Source organism: Juglans regia, chromosome 10 (assembly GCF_001411555.2).
Source record: "Juglans regia cultivar Chandler chromosome 10, Walnut 2.0, whole genome shotgun sequence".
Classification (NCBI taxonomy): Eukaryota; Viridiplantae; Streptophyta; class Magnoliopsida; order Fagales; family Juglandaceae; genus Juglans; species Juglans regia.
The window spans coordinates 30,040,986-30,060,086 of NC_049910.1; the positions used below are offsets into that span (position 1 = coordinate 30,040,986).

The 19,101-nt window shown below is 36.6% G+C and overlaps 1 protein-coding gene and 1 long non-coding RNA gene across 9 annotated transcripts; one reads left to right on the top strand and one right to left on the bottom strand.

Moving 5' to 3' along the window:
* Nucleotides 1-607: 607 nt before the first annotated feature.
* LOC109019658 (protein DETOXIFICATION 52-like) lies at nt 608-5,221 on the bottom strand. 5 transcript variants are annotated; one of them, XR_004802520.1, is made up of 3 exons: nt 3,340-5,221; nt 2,796-2,862; nt 608-840 (listed from the first exon to the last, which is right to left on the bottom strand). XR_004802520.1 is itself a non-coding variant. In XM_035694475.1 (2 exons), exon 1 carries the CDS (start codon nt 4,855-4,857, stop codon nt 3,340-3,342), a length of 1,518 nt encoding a protein of 505 aa, XP_035550368.1. In that variant the 5' UTR covers nt 4,858-5,221; the 3' UTR covers nt 2,710-2,862. The 5 variants fall into 5 exon arrangements, 3 of the variants coding, with proteins under 3 accessions (XP_035550368.1, XP_018857552.2, XP_018857551.2); XR_004802521.1 differs by having other exon boundaries at nt 2,792-2,862; XM_035694475.1 differs by lacking the exon at nt 608-840 and having other exon boundaries at nt 2,710-2,862.
* Nucleotides 5,222-9,750: 4,529 nt separating this feature from the next.
* Nucleotides 9,751-13,471, top strand: LOC109014444. Of its 4 annotated transcripts, XR_004802499.1 has the most exons (4): nt 9,751-10,014; nt 10,106-10,366; nt 12,400-12,472; nt 13,279-13,471. It is a non-coding gene; the product is annotated as an uncharacterized LOC109014444 (long non-coding RNA). The 4 variants fall into 4 exon arrangements; XR_004802498.1 differs by lacking the exon at nt 12,400-12,472 and having other exon boundaries at nt 10,085-10,366; XR_001999726.1 differs by lacking the exon at nt 12,400-12,472.
* The last annotated feature ends 5,630 nt before the right edge of the window (nt 13,472-19,101 follow it).

Below are 19,101 nucleotides of genomic sequence, written 5' to 3' on the forward strand. Positions count from 1 at the left end.
CCACACCAAATAAAGTAATTAAGAATATAAAACAGCAAAATCAGGAAACGTCTAGTAATGATAGCATATTATAAGTAAGGAAAATGTTGCTCTTTTCGTTGGGAACTCTCTCACTGGGGTCTCTCATTAGGAGCTCTCGCTGAGATTTTTTTTTTTAATTTCTTTTTATGCAGTGATCAAGAAAATATTTTTTAATTATGTTGTAAATTTTTTATTTTTTTAAAAATATTTTTTAAAAGTGTTAAAAAAATACATGTGAAAATTTAAAAAAAAAAACACCCAAAATATATACACTAACGAGAGTCAGCGGTATCTGTATAGCAACCCTATAAATAAAGAGTTTAATTTAGAACAATTAATCGACTTACAAGTGCATGCATGCCACGCATGCGAGTTCAGAACACAACCTGCATCGGCTTACATGGTGTGTCGGACGTGCATGGCACCCGCCATAAAAGTAAAAATTAGTCAGACTTATTTTGCAATTGTCATAAATTATAAGTTTATGAGCATTAGGAAAGGGTTAATTCAAAACACTCCAAAATTCTAAACCTCGTTTAATTACACAAATGAGATGAGATGAGATGCGTTGAAATAAAAATTAAAAATTAAATATAATTAAAGTTACACCAGGCCTAAGTACTATTTGAGATCGATGGCGTACGTAGAAGCTGCTAGCTCAATATATATGGAATGCCCTATTTGTTCCAACAGATGATCAGCAAGGGAAACATGAGAAATGCGGATCAATGAGTCTTTCTTATCACAAAACTTAATCCCTTTTCCTTGCACAACAGAAGTGGCTTGGTCTGAAAATAGCGGCTTCCAGATCATGGCGCACTACAAGAAAAATGAGCTTTTGTGATTATTTAATTGCGACGAAAAGATTATTTATGATTAAAACAGATTCATTTTAACTGTAAATAGTCATTTTTCTGAAATTAACTGTCTATAAATAAACAGTTTTTTTGTAGTGGTGGGTCTCAGATCGATGACGGTGTCTTTTTGGTCTTTCTCTTCACAAATTTTGTTCCTTTTTCACGTAGAGCATGACAAGTATTAAGTCGAAGGCTTTGCACTTGCCCAAAAAACCAAAAAAAAAAAAAAAAAAAGCCCTTTGATTTGAAAATGTTGGCTTTCAAATGCGGGGTCAAGTCGGGCAAAATAAGAATTATAGTTAATCAACCGAACCTAAGCATTAAGGTTGAGAAAAGATGCAAAAATAGAAGAAACTCTAAAAAATATTTATTAATGATAAACTTCGAAATTATTTAATAAAGCCTACAAGCTGGACTTAAATAACTTCAAAGTTCGAAAGAGAAATGATATTTATAGTAATCCTATAGAGTGTATGACTAGTCTTGCATACTTCATTTGAAAAAATTTGATAAATCTAAGATACACATAAAAAATTATTTCTAGCAGTAGATTCCACTTTTTATCCAAAAGGAGTGTGCTTGACTTGTTCAAAAAGAAGTACCCTAACACTATATCTAACATTATTATGATATTAAGAAAACTTATTCAAAAAGAAAATTCTAGATTATTACGTAAAAATTAAATACGTAAATATACAATAATCCAGCAAAAATTTGGCTAAAATTGAAATCAAAATCAAATTCAAAATAAAATTAAAAACTTGAAACAAGATATTTTTTAAGATGACAAAAATAAATGTAAATAGATGATTTGGGAGAAAAATAAGAGATATGCCCCAATCAAATGAAGATATGTTATTTCTTGTCATATTTGTGCAAATCTACTTTCTTAATTTATTTTTTTAAAAGTAATTCAACGCTATCAAAGTAGAATATAGACCCGCATCTCTAATATTAATTTAGATTTGCATCAAAATTCAATTTAAAAATGGTGAGTTACAGTGGGTTTTGGACGAGTTGCAAAGTACGTATTATATATTAAGTGCATGTTTAGAATTGCGGTAGATAATATAGCCTTTAGCTTAAAGTTTATAGTTGTAGACTTTAAAATAATAAGCACTATTATTAAAAAATTATTTATTATTTATTAATCATATTATATGTCTAAAGTACTTTTAAATATATTAATTTGTTTGAAAACAAATTTAAAAGGGGTTTTTTGAGGTAGAAATGAAAGACAGTTATTTGATGTTTTAATGAAAAAAATAAAAAAGATAAAGATAAAATTGTAATTATTTAAAAGATTTTCATCCGTTAACAACTTTCCTGGAATGCACCTTTTAACTTTTCTTTTATAATAAAAAATACTTTTATATGAATCAGTCAAACAACTTAAATTTATTATCAGAGTACTTTATAGCTATTTAAACATTTTTTAATACTCTTAATACAATCCCAACATTTTTTAATAGACGCTGCTTTCTTTTAAAATAATTATATGATATTTATATATTTCACGACTGCACGTAATATTATTCTTTATTTATTTTTCACATTAACTTGCCTACGTCACTTACACAAGCATCCATGTAGATCAATTCCAAATGAAGAATATTGAACAAAGGTACTTGTTAGAAACTGGACATGAATGATTTAGATCGCGAGAAATTACATGTGCTTTCTCAAAGTTTTGCTTGGAAAAAATAAATAATAGATTTGAATCATAGCCAGCTTAGTTAAAGTGTTGTGATCTCCAAGTTGCACGCACGAAGTTTATATTTAGATGAATTAAGAAATAATAATACTATAAATAATAATACTATACATCACACTCTCATTTTACTTTCATCTCATTATATAAGATGAGACATATTTATCATAATTGAATGATAAAAAAGAGTTATGCTACATACGTACAGTCGTTTTTGTGCATGTACTTGTCCTTGCGCACTTCATTGATGTGATTGACCAAAATAGTTATTCTCTATAAAAAAAAAGTTTAACAAAAAATCATATTAGTAGAATACATAAGAAGTAAGTAAAAATGACTACACATAAAATTTTTAGGTAAAAAAAATATACAATAAAAGACTATTCAATGATGATAAATGTGATTACTTAAATAATGAGATGAAAATAAAATAGCAATGTAATGTATATAATTTTTTATTAACAAATAAATTATTCTAAAATAATAGTTAATAATTTGTACAAGTCTTGAGTTTACAAATCTGGAGCAGATCTCTTACAAATATATATATATTTTTAATCAAAGGATTAATTGCCGGCTCGAGCTTGCACGTCCCGTCTGGGTTCCCTAGCATTGAAAGAGTTGTTTTCCTTTTGATAGGTAAGATAGCCATTAATTGAACAAAGATATCAATAACATGAATATATTCACAGTTAAAGAGGAAGAGAGAGAGAGAGACGTAGAGATGAAAAAAAGGTGGTTGCGGGTTACCTAGCGAGGCAATTGTTCTCTGCGTGGGTTCACGAGAGGAAACGAAGTGACCACATGAACACAAGCAAGTGGCTGTTGCTCTTCACCGGTCTTGCCACCTACATCAGTGGCAGTGAGCTCCGATTCTCCCCCACCTCCGCACGTTAGCACCCGTGCCCTCCGAGCTTGGAAGTCCCAATCCGTAGTCCCGATCACGTAAAACATGAGCCCAGCGCAGCATACCTGCGCCGATAACAAACCCAGCCAAAGCCCACAGAACCCAACCCCGAGCCGAAAAGCGAGCCCAACTGCCACTGGCATGCCAACCAGATAAAATGCCCCGAGGTTCACGTTAGCCGCCGAGCTCGGCCGTGCACTCCCTCTGAGGACCCCACACCCAACCGTCTGTGGACAGTTCCCGAGCTCGCACAACCCTATGATCGGGAGAGCGGCTACCGTAAGCCTCAGGATCTCCGAGTCGTTGGTGAACATCCGTGCCCACTTATCCCTCATCCCCGATGCGAACGTCATGGCTAAAAAACCCATTATCTCCGCTATAAACACCGCCACCACGGCGGATGTTTTTGCTTTGTGCGGACGGTTAGCTCCGAGCTCGTTCCCGACCCGAGTCGACACGGCGCAGCCGAGTGAGGACGGGAACACGTAAATCAACGCCGTCGTTTGTATCAAGATGCCCATTGACGCCACGGTCGCTTTGGGGTTCACCAACAGTCCGCACAAGACGATCATAATCTCGTACCACCACCATTCAAGGCAAACCGAGACGCAACTCGGAACAGCGAGCCGGAGCAGGGGTTTCCAGCCGGTCATGCACTCTGATCGGCTGGGGACACTCCAGCTTGGCTCGTTTAGCCTGGTGACCCGCATGTATAAGACTACGGATAGTAGCACAAGGAAGTTGGAGGCGGCAGAGGCTGCCGAAACTCCGGCCACTCCGAGCCGGAAGTGGGAGACGAGTAAAAAGTTCATGGGCAAGAGGAAAACAGTGCCAGCAAGGGACGCTAACGTGAGCGGGAGGGTGATGCCTTGGGCTCGAAGGTAAATGCGAATTGGGTGAAGGAAAGAGTTGGTCAAAAGGTCCGGGAGGGAGAACATCAGGTACGTGTGAGCCATGCGAGTGATGTTGGGGTCTTGGTTTAGATAAAGAAGAATTCTGGACATGTTGAGCCAAAGAATCCAAATGGGTATCGACGAGGCGAGGAGAAAAATCACGGTGCGGTGAAGGGTTACAGATAGAAGATTCGGGCGGTTTGCTCCGAAAGCTTGGGAACACAGGGGCTCCATGCCCAGAGATAGGCCCGAGAGCACGGAATAACCAGTTATATTGGCGAAAGCAATGGCCAGAGTGCCAGCAGCGAGCTCGAGATCACCGAGGTGGCCGAGGAAGAGCATGGAGAGAATTGAGCGAGAGTAAAGAATGAGTCCTGTTAAAACCATGGGGAAGGCCATGTTTACGAGCGATTTGGTTTCCGATACCATACCGGAGATAGTTTGTACAGCAAGGTACTGCTTTTGCATTTCGTGGTCTGTCTTGGGCTTCTCTTCTGCAGGTTCCTCGTCTTTTATAGGGTTGCCGGCGATAAGAGGTCAAAAAAGAGGTGGGTTAGTTGAGGCCGTTGCTCTGCAGCCTTGTTTGTTGCAAAGGTGGTGGAAGTAGTAGTGACCGAACGATACATATATACTTGAAGATGAAAATTAGGAGTAGTACTAGTACTACAAATTAACGATGATCAAACAGTCTTGTCTTTGCTCGGCAAAAGCTCTGCTGGCAGTTATGGAGATGCTCCCTTGGGAGCACTAGAATGATCTCTCTCCAGGAAACTCTCTCTCTCTCTCTCTCTCCTGTGTGGATGCTATCAAATTTCTAAGGGAGGTCGTTAAGAATGCAGGGAATATATAGATATTATTAATAAGCAAATGGATGTTAGATTTTTTTTTCTATTTAATATTTAGTTGATGAGTAAGTCTACATACATTACAAGAAACAGGATATTTCCCGGCGCTTAAATTCACCGCAAATAATCTTATAAATCGCTGCAAATATTTTTTTGCAACGATTTATGCTGCACCGGACTTTCATCGCAATTGTTGAGATATTTAAAAGTTTAGCCAGTGAAATTCAAAAATCGTCGCGAAAAATATTTATTTACAACGATTTTTTTCGCTGCTAATATTTTTAGTTACGCCGCAATAACGTTTGGATTTCAGTCTCATTTTGCTATGAAAAAGTATTTGCAGCGTTTTCTATCGTTGCAAATACACAAAATATCATCGCAAATATCTTGATATTATTTACAGCGTGTTCAAAAATTGCCGTGAATAATATTTTTTACAGTGATTAAAATCATCACAAATAATATTGTCTCTTTTCCAGCAAGTCATTGTCGCTGTAAAAGATTATTTGCGACGATATCATGTTGATACAAGTTCGTACAATTATATTTAAAAAAAATTAAAATTATAATAATGTTATTTTGAAAATAATAATTTTTTTTCTTTTTACCTTATTTATCAATAAAACTGTACGTACACATCATCTTTCATTAAAGACTATAAATAGATCAATCTTTCTTGCACGATATTTATTTTCTTCTTTATCTTATATGCCAAATTACAAAAAAAAAAAAGCACTGATCATTTGATTTGTCTTCCCCCGAAGGCAAGAAGCAATACAATTATATATTGCTAAGTTTTGGGCCACTCGAATGTCTGAAAGTGAACCCCACCGACCAGCCTAAAGCAGTCGGGGGATGGCATGCATGGTGGGCCTCACGGCCAAAATAGCTGTTGCTGGGCGGTTTTGCTCTCCCAAAGTCTTTTCGCACGTCATTATTCGTCACCCAAACCCGCAAATGCATTCCATCTTTATCATCTACTGTGAGTTGATAAATCCCTGAGTATTTTGTTGTCCATGGTACATGAGTTGATAAATCCCTGGTTGTCCCTAGACTTAGACTTATTTGCATACATAATAATAAGGTCATGTTCACGAGGCGAGAATTAAAGGTGAACAGCGAAGAATAGACGTATACTAGCCCCCAATAGAAAGAAACAAAGCTAGCTAGGAAGTGGTGCATGCAGGTAGGGAATGTGAGGGTTCTATTCAATTACAAGGTGCCTATCTGATCAGAGGTTGGGAAACGACAACAACAGTCAATTATACACAACACAACTAGACGGATACATATATGGTACTGAGAGAGACGGATAGAGAGATATGTTTGAGGAAATGCCAGCCAACCTGACACGTGTCCTACTGTTCAAGCACGCATATTTTGACTACACACGTGTGAAATATCTATTCCCCAATTCCCATGCATATTATTTGCACAAAAAGTCTGGGGACAACCAGCTAATTGCGTCCACCTCGGGAGCACCATACTACTGCGTCAGCAACTAATATTATATAAAAAAACAAAAAATGAAAAATGAAACGTAACAAAACAGAAGTACGAGAAAAGGAGGAAAATCAAAATCTTTGTAACTTGAGGAAGCTTGCAAGAGAGCGAAACCAGAGACTAGAGAGGAGATCTGATCGCTGTCATGCGTCTGAAGACTCGAGCATTTCAACTTTTCTATCACAAATAGAAAAACATCAAAAGCAATGCATCGAGATCGTCTATGAAAAAAAAACCCAATAACACGCCAATTCAACACCTCGATAAACCCAAAACTTGCCTTTGGAAAATCAAACCATCCCCATAAGAAATTACATTGAATTACAAGAGCAAAAGCAGATGGAGAAAACGAAAACTACCTGTAGTTGTGATAGAGATCGACGAATACACCGGATTGCAAAGCCCAGCCTGTCTTCCATTCATGTGTGGAGGTTGTTCCGCATGAAGCATTCATGCAAATATTTGGCCCCATTAACCCAAAATCGAAATCTTTATGAGAGCAAGACGCAAATCCAAATCTAAACCCTAACAGCACTTCACAAAAAAATTAAAAATTTAGTGAAATAAATTATCATTGGCCACAACAAGCACATGTACACAACTCTCTCCCTCACATACATCTACACACAACCATTCTGAGATTCAACAGTGATTAAAGAAACACTAAAAATCACAAACAAAAATAATAAAAAAACACAAACACCAACACCAACCTTGTCCCAATCCTTGAAGACCCCAGATCTAGAAGTGTTTGCATTTACAATAACAACGAACACAGAAACAAACCCATTTCTTGTTCATCCTCATAAGACTATAATTTTTCAACCAGTGGCAGTGAATATAGCTCTACTAAAAGTGAAGATGAAGAACTACAGGGTCAACTAGGTGGAGATCGATGGGGGAAAGGGGGAACGAGGGGAATGACAAAAATGACATGAAACGACGTCGTGGAACGAAGGGGAATGGGCAATAAACGAAACGACGTCGTTTTTGTTTGCCACGTAGGAGCCGATGTCATGGCGGGGACGCAAGGTCGGTTGTCTATAGAATTTTTGTTATGTATGGCTTCCCCAACTAGTAGGACCCCTCTCAGATTTTTAGGATTTAAAACTTTGCCTCCTTTTTAGCACATTCGATTAAGGAAAATGATTTATACACAATATTTTTTACAATACTTTATACAACTATGTTTTAAATGAGGGGTATTTTTATAAAATATCTTATAAAAGTAACATCATTTTATAAAAATACCTCATCTTATACTTTTCTTGTAAAAAAAATTATATCAGAGCACTCACATTAATATTGTTCATCCATATCGGATTTTTTTTTATCCGGTTTGATTTTTGGCCCTGATTAAACTCGGGATTTCATAACCCGAACTTACTCGATTTGGGCCTAATATGAAAACCGGGTTTAGGGTTTAAAACCCGATATTCAAGTTTATAAAAAAAAAATCTTCAACCTTAGGTAAAATTTTACATGCGTTTAGTTAAAAAGATAATTAGTTGTTTCTGGCTAATTTATTTAGTTTTTTTTATATATTATATGAACAAATTAATCCATTAGAAGGGTGATTTTGTTCGGGTAAGTACTACTGAAACGACAATATTTGGATAAAAATAAAAGAACTCGTTTGGTTCAGCCGTAGCTCTATCTGCATCATGCAGTCAAACATGAAATTAAGGCTGTGTTTGGATGTTGAGTTGAGTTCTTAATAAATTGAGTATTGCTACATAGCAACCATTGTAGATGTGCACACATTGCACATACTACGTGGCTGCTTCAGCTTCTTTAGTTTTTTTTTTTCTTCTTCTTCTTCTTCGTTTTGCACCAGACCTTCTCTAGTTCTCCTTTCTCTCTTCCTCTCTCTCTCATCAGATCTCTCTCATACAGTCTCTCTCTCATCGACTCTCTCACTCATCTCAGTCTCTCTCTCATCTCGGTCTCTCTCTCTCATCAATAGCTCTCTCTCTCTCTCTCTCATCTCTATATTATCAATGGCTGCTCGTGTGACACGTAATGTGTGCAATTTGGATGCAACCAAGCAGTAACTGCTACCGAGACTTTTTCTAATAAATTAGATGGCACTCACTACAATTTGAGAAAGAAAATGGGGACTGGGACTTTGAAGCTTGCATAAAGTATAGGTTGGATTGTGCTAGTGCTTTGGGATATGAGATAATAAAAGAGCTTGCATGTTCCTTCAGTGAATAGGTACAAGTTTAAGTTTGACTAAACCAAAGCCCAAACCCACTAACGGCATATTGAAGAAAACCCCAACGATTCAGGCATTCCTTGAGAGGATAAAAGAGAATGTAACGAGAAGGATAAACAAGGTAAGTTTTATGTCTTTTGTTAGTGGCGATTTTTTTTAAGCTGAAATTTGGTTTGAGGATTTTTTCAAATTGTGTTTGGGTAGTGAGATATTTTCAAGTTTCTGTAAAGAATAATGAAAAAATAATGATCAAATATTAAATAGTAGTAAGAAGTAATTGACGTTCTCATGTATATGGCATAAATTATAGTTATTATTGATTACTTCAGATTTTGATCAGCTGTCACAAGGAATTTGGTGTTAGAATATTTTGATTAAAGACAAGTTTTCAAAAGTGTCTTTATGAATGTCTACTTGGGTTTTCATAATAAGTAAATTTGGAGTTAAGGTTGTAAGAAACATAAATATTATATGGGTTTGAGGCTAAGGAAGGATTACGAGAAGTAACAATAAAGAAAGTGACTTGGATCGAGAGTAATTGAGTTAGATCTTAATTTATCCAAATTCAAAGGACATGATTTTATAAAAAAAAACATAGAATGTAATACCCAAGCTCAAATTCCAACTCTTAAAAGGCCAATGAAGTCTAAATTTAGAAGTAGATTGGATATGAGTGATGTTATTGCTGTAATAGCTCGGCCCAGGCCCAGGCCCAGGCCCAGGAAGAAGCCAGCCTTTGAAGCTCCAGACGACGTCGTTCGGTGAGTTTTCTTTCTCCCACTTCAGTTTCTTCCCCTGGCAGTTCTTCCCCTTCAGTTTTCTTCATCCTGAAAATCTCTCCACCCCGATTCCATCTTCCCCATGTCTCTGCAGTTTTGTTTTCCTTTTCTTTTCTTTGCTGCCATCACTCAGATCTCTCTCTACTCAGTATTCCCTTCCTCTTTGCAGTTGCGTACCCCATCCTCATGAATCTCTCACTCACAGAGCATCCCCACCCTTCTCCTCATTGCGCATCCCCACCATCAAGGTGCCATCGGAGGTGGCCTCTCATCGACGCCGGTAAGTTTTTTCCTAACCCTCCTGCTCCTTCTGTTTCCCTAAAACCCCGTGCCTCACACCCTCCTCACAGGATTTCCTCTTTCACGCACAGATCACCTCCTCCTTTCACCACGTCGTGCGGCTCCACTAGCAAGGGTCCTCATTGGTTAATTTTCTCTCACTAGTAAGTCTCTCTCTCTCTCTCTGTGTTTTATTTTTTTTCCCTCAACATGTCGTCCATGGCAGTCCGTCCCTATCATTGTTCAAGAGCTCTACACCACGGTCAAACATCTTCGTGCACTGCCAACACCGAAGTCACCCTCTTCATTTCTGGTTCTGCGACAGACAAAGGTCCACCCCTCTTGCTGCCAAGGTGTTTTCCTCTCTTTTGAGTATTCAAAGTTTAGCCCTACTGCAACGTGTTTTCCACTGAATAAACTCAACTTTTGACATTGTTGGTGGATCACAGAGAAGTAATCTCATCTCTAGGCAATGAGTGTCACTCTCTAATTCCACGGGTCACTGTACGAAATTAGTTATAGTAATCTTCTCTCCACTTTGCAATGTACTGCTGTGACTGTAGATTGTATGATAAAGCTTTGAATTATGTGAAATTATGGTGTTAATTTCGGGTAGTGTTATTGGTGTTCGTGTTGGTTTGAAATTGAGGCTGTTTGTGTTGCTGGCGGGGTTAATGTGTTGGTTGTTGGATTGATATGTGAAGGTTCGGGTTAGTATGTAGCTGATTGGGTGGAATTGTTGGTTGTTTGGGTCATTATGTGATTGTTCGGGGTTGTGTTGCAGTATGGAGTTTGGTGACTGTCCGGAGTTACTGGTTGGTTGTTTGAGCTATATGTTGGTTGTGTTGGGATTTATATATATTGATGGTTTGAGTATAACGTTGGTTAGGATGGGTTTATAAGTTGCTTTTGGAGTTGATAAATGGTTGTTTGGGACGTTGTTTGATTTGGTTAATATGCTTGTTCTTGAGTATTTGATTGTGGGACATGTCGGGAGTAAGTTGGTTAATTAAGAAGTATGATTGTTCGCTTGACGTGTGTGTGGCTGTGTGAGTCGCGAGTTATATGACTGTTTTGGGTTGACTTGTTCTTGTACGGGATTAGTTGATAAGGTTGGTTGTGATGTGTTTTAGTTATTAAAAACTCAGTGAATGTTTTTCTGATTTAGGTGGTGAGATTATTAGAGGGCAGATTCAAGACTAAGATAACACGCTACAAGAGTCAAGTAAGCGTGGTTCCTATACTAGATTTTGCATAAAAGAAATGACTGAGGTTGATTTTATGAAAAATGTGCATGATATGTTTTGAAAAGAAATGTGAAAACAACCCCAGTCATGTGTTTTGCATTACTCATGAAACTTTGTAGAAGCGAAAATTATTTTTTTTCATGACTGGTGTAGACATGAGATTATTTTAGTGTCCTATTTCTGAACTGTGCAAAAAGAGTGTATGAGATCTGAAGGGTTTTTGCGTTGATTAAGTGAAAATACTTTGAATCAATTTTTTAATATGAGAAATGATCTAAATCTATTCAATACTCTGTTTTAATATGATGTGGCATCTGAAAACTTTGGCATGACTTTCTGATTCTGTTTTGATTTTGATTTTGTCTGATCTGTTCCTTTAAGGTCCTGCCATGAGTATAATAGTGGTATACGGCTTTGCCATGGGTATAATAGTGGTATATGGTTCTGCCACGGATATAATAGTGGTATATGACCCTGACACAGGTATAATGGTGGTATACAACCCTATCAGGAGAGTTAAACATGGTCTTTGTTTCTGATGTGATGCTCTAATATGATATGAAGATGATATCTCAAATTATAATATGCCAAAGGACTTTTGAATAAGAATATTTCTGGAAGTTTCACTCTTTGATAACATATTTTGATTCTGCATGCTGAAAATAAATGTTTTGCTTTACATTTTGAACTTTATAAATACTCATGTTTACATACTAGTATATGTTCTCTGCTTACTGAGTTGTTGATAACTCACCCCTTTATCTTCACAATATTTCAAATGACTTTGATGGTTCAGCTGATGATTAGTAATTAGAGTGCATGGGCAAGATTAGTTGAGGATAGGAGTTGAGTATCTTAGGATACTATTGCTATTAAGGGATTTATTTAATTCAGTAGTTGGATTTCAATATGTTTAGATAGTTTATGGAGACTTCTTTAAAATCTGGTTCATTTTATTATGTTATTTGAGATATGTGGAGCAGTTGATCTATTTTATTTTGTTACCTTAGGATATGTGGATCTGATAGATGAGTATGTGTAGTTAATCAAATTAGAGGGATTTATGTTTGAATTGGAGTCTTTAGAAATATATATTTTGATTTGGAGAATATATTAGCATCGTTGAAGTTGATTATTAGGTAACAAGAGCTAACTTCCTGAACCTCCGGGATCAGGGCGTTACAATTGCTAAGTGGTAATCTGTATATTCAGGTAATTGTTCTAATTAATATGGTATTTTTATTAAAAGCTTCTGGGGACTTTTATTTTATTAAACATGTTATGAAATGTTACTGCTTATAAAAGTTATTTGCATTGCATAATAAATGGTTGAACATCTCATGGCAAATTAGTATCTAATGAAATGTGTGACTTGAGCCTATAAGAAAATAATAGTTTCGTAGCGTGGACTTTTACGTTTGTCGTCATCACATATTCATAGAAAATATTTTCTTTGAAAACTTTATCTGATTTATGGTACGGTTATATTTACATGAAAAATATGTATTACATTTTATTATGGAATTAATCACATGATACGATATATGATTTTTATGTTAGTATGGCACCAATAATATGTTATCTTGGGGAGGATAACTAAACCAAAAGGGGACTTTGAGAAGGAATAGACCTGCACAATAAGAAATGTATGGGGAGTATAATTACACTTAATTACCTTGGAAATGTGTAAATAGGAAGGATAACTGCACCAAAGAACATTGAGAAGGTGTAGATCCCAAATGGAGAGGAGTTTATAGGATGATAGCTACCCTTGAAATGTGTAGTTCCCTTTGTGGAGGAATTTTTGGAAAGTGCTTCTTTGCATGGCACAATATTTTCAATTTATGTTCAATACTACGATATCAGTTCTCTCTCTCTCTCTCTCTCTCTCTCTCTCTCTCTCTCTAGCTTTAAGGCATGATTTAATAACTAAGTTTCATATGTTACACTCAAGGTAATCGGTCCTACTTACCGAATTGTGGACTTACCTTACCCTCATAAAACTTTTTATTTTACAGATATTAAAGAGGAGCATGCAAAGAAGGAAGCTTAGAGGACACATGGGAGGGCTAGAATGAGAGCTATAAATAAGCACATCTACGGAATAGTCTAAGTTTTATTTTCCTTGAAATTTTATCAAAGAACAATCTGAGTTAGTTTGATGTTTTGAACTCTATTTATTATATATGGAGGTTTTTGTTTATTTTCCCATTTTTATGATTTAAATTACAATTATTATGTCAATAGATTCACCTCCAACTTTAAGAAAAAATTGAGGCGTGACAGTTGATACGAGAGCCAAGGCTTTAAAGGTTCTGCAGATTCTAGGATTGGACAGAGTAAGAGGCTGACTGATTATTGATGATTGCCTAGTTAATTTGTCTACCTAATTATTTTTGTTTTAAATGTACTTGTAGAAAAGAAGAGGTGTTTTAGTTTTGAATGGTTACCTTGATTTTTAGGATGAGTTCTCATTATAATCCCTTCAATTTCAATGATACATTCAATGGAGAGACTCTGGCTGGACCGAGTTCCAATGGCTCCGTAGTAATACAAGAACTAATACACAATGAGCTATGGAAGAAATTGCACGTAACTCCACGATTCAAATGGACATGTAGTGAATGAGGGATGCACTATATAACAATATAACCAAGGAAGCAAAAAGTTTGTGAATCTCAAGGACTCTCTTCCTAACAAGGAATGTCTTCTTTCTTATTGCGTGGTTTAGGGTACTACCACAGTGTATGGGGTATATATACTTTTGGGTGGAAATGTAGTAACTGCAAGTTATACTTAAACAATTCTCTTAGAATATAGCTACTTTTTAACCCCATTAGCTATGCACGAAACACACTATTGCCATATCTATATTTGCATAACCTATTAGCTAAGCATCAAACACACTGTTGACGTGGAAACCTGTACATCAAGTTACATAAAAAATATACTTTGTTTGTTTTTGTTTTTTTTTTTTTTTTTTATGAGTATAATGTCTCATAGTAAATAGTACTTTACACAAAACCTGTAAGTAACACAATTCTTGCACATTTGCCCTAAATGTTAAGACTTGATGTTACTACTTTGGGAGTTGTTGGATATAAAACGAACTTCTATCCAACCCATTAAAAGCACATTTCTAGGAATAAAAGGAAGATATAAGATATATAAGAAAGAAACAAAATAAAAAAGGTGAAAGCGGTATAAGGCAAGTAGGTCTCAGCTATTCCAAAGAAGGAAAGAGACCTTTATAAAAGGAGGAAATCTCTCTACATATACATATATATATATATATATAAATATACAACTCGTGGGACTCTGTGGTGCCTCGCTCCTCATGAAGGTCTAGACAAGGTGAAGTACACGTGTAAGATGTTTATTTATGAAAACGCATAGAAAATCTAAGTAGAATAAGTTGTGACAATAACGTTAACTCTTACAACTAGAATGCTCAACTTCACAACAAAACAAGACTTCTCGCCCTTCATTAAATTCTAAACTATTACATCATTCAAAAGTACATAAGTCTAGTCGCCATAAGGTGGCAAACAGTCACCCAACTTAATATTATACATTTTAATGGAAGGCACTAGGTAGCTACGGTAGGAACTGGTAATAAGGCGGGTACTAGTCTTCGTACTCAGGACTCAGGCGGGTTTTACTCTTCTTCCTCAGGCGTCATGTCGGGGTCTGAACCTGCTTCAAAATCTATGGTCCTAAGAATGAAACTATAGGTAGGTTAGGAGGCTATGACAAGACTACTAATGAGAGATGATACTACCGAAGATGCTATGAACACTTTCCATAAAAAGACTGGCCAAACACGTATATGCATGGCGAGAAATTACCATCACTCTTACAGCTACGTGCATCCTCAAACATGGGGATGAATCAGTCTCTTAGTTAACACATGTAGATACATAGGCACAAGGAGGAATCACCCTTTGGGGTCATTGCTCTTTTTATGCAAAATACATAAACACATTAGTAATAGTATAATGAGGAATAGTTCATCCTCAATAAAAGTATAAAACCTGTAAAAACTAGTATTCAGCCCTTTTCTACCCAATAACATTTCTCCACCACACAGATGCTTATCACATAGATATTCGCCACACAGACATATATTTGCTACATAGGTAGATGTTCGCTACACGGGAGAAGTAGACTTCTCACACAAAGATACTTGTTGCACCGGGGTTGCTTCTACACGGCCAAACAACTTGAGGACACCTCCACGTGATACGTCGAGGGATCCCACATCCCGACTATCAGGTGAGACCAAACATGACACAATTCCACCCCAATCTCCACTAGGCATTCTCCTTCTCGTGTGAAACACGTGAGAACGTTTCACGGAATGGTACAGGGAACTCTCCATCCCGTCCCATGAATCTATCGTCCCATGAATATAGAATCATGATACCAGCTTCTCACATAGAGATAGACATTCTCACACAGAGATAATGGGTTCCCACATAGAGATTTAGAGTCAAGTATTGAAATCAGTTAAAACATTTAAACCTTCAAAACATAAAAAATCAGTGCATAAATGTAGATATAAATATAATGATTGAAATATTTATTCATGCTTGTAGAATGGGAAAGAGAAGTTATAGAGATATGCAATGCCTCTTACTCACAACATTCATCCCACATTACCCGGCACTGTCTTAGAAGTTAACCTACCTTCATATGTCGAAAGTTCTTTCGTTGCTTCTCTACTCATTGCTTTCCAAAGCAGTTGACTCGATGAGCTCTTTGGTAAATGAAGTCTCAAAAGTGAGATCTTGTCCCACATCTAGGTTCTTTAAATAGGGTGGGGTTGTCAAATGTCGTTTCTGACACATCTCTGACTCCATATATGCGATAAGGATTTTTGTGATACCCCAATCCCCACTTGGGACTATACGAAGACTGAGGTATCGGGATATATAACTCAAAATCACATACCCCTCGTTCTTTCGTGACACTTAACTTGCATTGCACTAGCATGTTTCTAGCAATATGCAATAATCGCAGTGGGAAAAAGTTCATTTCTAATAAGATTTGAGCAATTTAATATGGTACCAAATAAAAAATCTATATATCTCAAAATATTTTTCCAAAAGATCTCCCAATACAAAATAAGGGTTTTAAACCACAAACCCCTTTGTCAAAAGTATCATTATAATGTATCAAAACATAACAATTTATGTCATTCCACTTTCCATGCGGACTCGTCCTTTGGGGTTAGAATCTTCTGGATTTCTTTTACTCACTCCAGTAATCCAGTGATGAGGATTACTACTTCTTCAAGACCATCCACCCTAGTGAGCCGGGAACTAGATGTCATCCCGCTCGTGTCCCTCTTAGGGGTCTCATCCCTAAGTTCCTCATTCTTCCATGAGGAATCATTTCGTTGGCGTTTCCTCATCGCTATCTATCAACCCTATCATAGCTTCTACCATTTTAGAGAGAATGGTAGTGGAAACTACTAGGATGAGATTTCAAGAAGTCTCGATAAATTAAACCAAAAATATACACAGAGATAACAGAAGTATGTATAAGGTAAACCATGAGTTTGAATGCCTGAGCATGAACATGTACTTCAACAAAAAAACATATTTTTGTCCCATATACAATCTTCTTTGAAAATCACTGATTTTGTAACCATGTATCAATGTAACAAAGTATACGTGTAACAAAATATCATTTTTCCATTTCTTATAAAGACTTTAACAACTTATTTTATATAAAAATGTGGTGGACACCTCACGGCTACCTCTAGGAACTGTGGGCTCTCTGCTAGTTACTGCATCACATTGTCAACCCTTTTGACCGAGTGTGAGTACGTCAGAATCCATATGATACATTAGTTCGCAATTCACCTTCACCGCATTTTTCAATGTGTTTCACCCACTAGCATTAGGTGTGACTATTTCGCCCCGAAATCCTTTAAAAAGAACCCATTCGAAATCCGTTGATTGTTCTTCGTCAACCTAGGGATTACCACTCCAATTTAAACATTCCAGAATGGACAGAGGAGTTTCACCAGGATATTTCCCCCTTCTAACATTCAGGTCGTGACAAAAGCTAATTTTTTAATGCACAACTTGAAAACATGTGACATATGACCATGTAACTTTCATGCAACAATGTCATGCACTTATATCATCTACCAAAAGTGCATCTTGTGTATAGCTTTAAAGAATTATAACATGCTGAGACATATACTTGTGTATAACATATGAAAGCTCAACAAGCATATACAATTTCATAAAACCCAAACATGTCATTTGAACCAACAATTTAACAAGCAACAGTTGATCATAACATGCACGTATACGATACAAATCATAGATATAACAAAAAGAAATTTCATAATCTAATTTGAACAACCAAAATGTAGAATTTACACATACATAAATACATTATCCAAGAGTAAGTTAGAGACTAACTTACAAAGCTTCAAAAGTATTTTTTTGACAATCAAGCAAGCTGAAAGTGTATGTTTCAATAATTAGACTATCGAAAGCAACAATGCTTCAAACCAAACATGTGTTTCATGCTCTAGGGCTTTGGCTTCTTAACCCTAATCAGTTCTAGGGTTTCTTTTATCGCTTCATTGCTCTTTCCTTGCCTTAAGCCACATGGACTCATGCCTTGAGGAAACCCTAGGCCGATTGGTATTAGCACTCCCCTTACTTGGCAAAAACTATAGTGGTTCAGTGCTAGTTGGTCCTTGTAACCCTAATGGTCGTTTGTGTGCATTGTATGAAAAGAGCATACTCGTGTGTATATAACAACCCTATGGCTGAAAGTTTCTTGAAGATTTGCAAGGATTTCTAACTTGTGGTTTATTAGGAGAAAAGCCTTCATGGAAACCCTAATGGTGGCTGAATGTGACCTAACTCTACAAGGGCTCCTTCCTTTCCATTTTGCCATTGATGATTTGGGTTCTTTGAGAGGAAAATTTATAGACAACCCATACTTAATAAGATTAAGCACGGTTGCCTTCTTATGGTCGAGCCAAGTACTCCATTAATCTCGTGAGATTCACAATAAATCTATAACACACATCCCTCAACTCTCTTAAGCTGAAACTCTTCAACCCAAAAACCCTTTGCGAGTGCTTGTGTGTTCATGAGAAGAGAATGAGATAGAAGCTTGAAAGTGCTCACCGTACAAACTTCCCAAACGTGATGTGCTTGGTTTCCTTCCTATGTTTGTGCGAAGAAAGTGTTTGGATGGAAGGAAAATGGTGTTTAGTTTTCTTTTAGAATGGGAGAGATAGAGAGGAGAAGAATGAATGAAATCTGAAAATGAAACAAATGACCTTTGATCTTCCTCTATCATGTTTAGGGGCATTAGTCATTAATGCCTTCTATTTATACCCTTTGTCCCCCACTTATTCTCTCTCCTATCATTCCTATTTATAGAAATATAAAAAGTCTTTAGAAGTTCCTTGCATGGGCGCCAAGTGACCCTTTCTTCTTGCCCTAGGCGAAACATCTTCCTCTTCCCTTTCCCCTTCATCATTGTGCTCTTTGGGAACTTAAGGGACTCCTTTGCATGGAAGACATGTGGCGCTTCCTTTAGGGTGACAGAAACTTTATGCCTCTTTCATTCATTTTTTTGCCTAGATGCAATGAATCTATGGAGAAATGAAATATAACGCCCCGATCCCGAAGGTTCGGAGAGTTAGCTCTTAATACTTAAAATTTACTTAAATAACACAACTATAAAATCCAGAAAATCTCATAAAATATTAATCCATTTAATCAATGCAAAAATCTAAGTTCCTCCGTGGTGACAATAAAGAAATTCCCAATAACATAAATTAGAAATTCTTCAAAAAC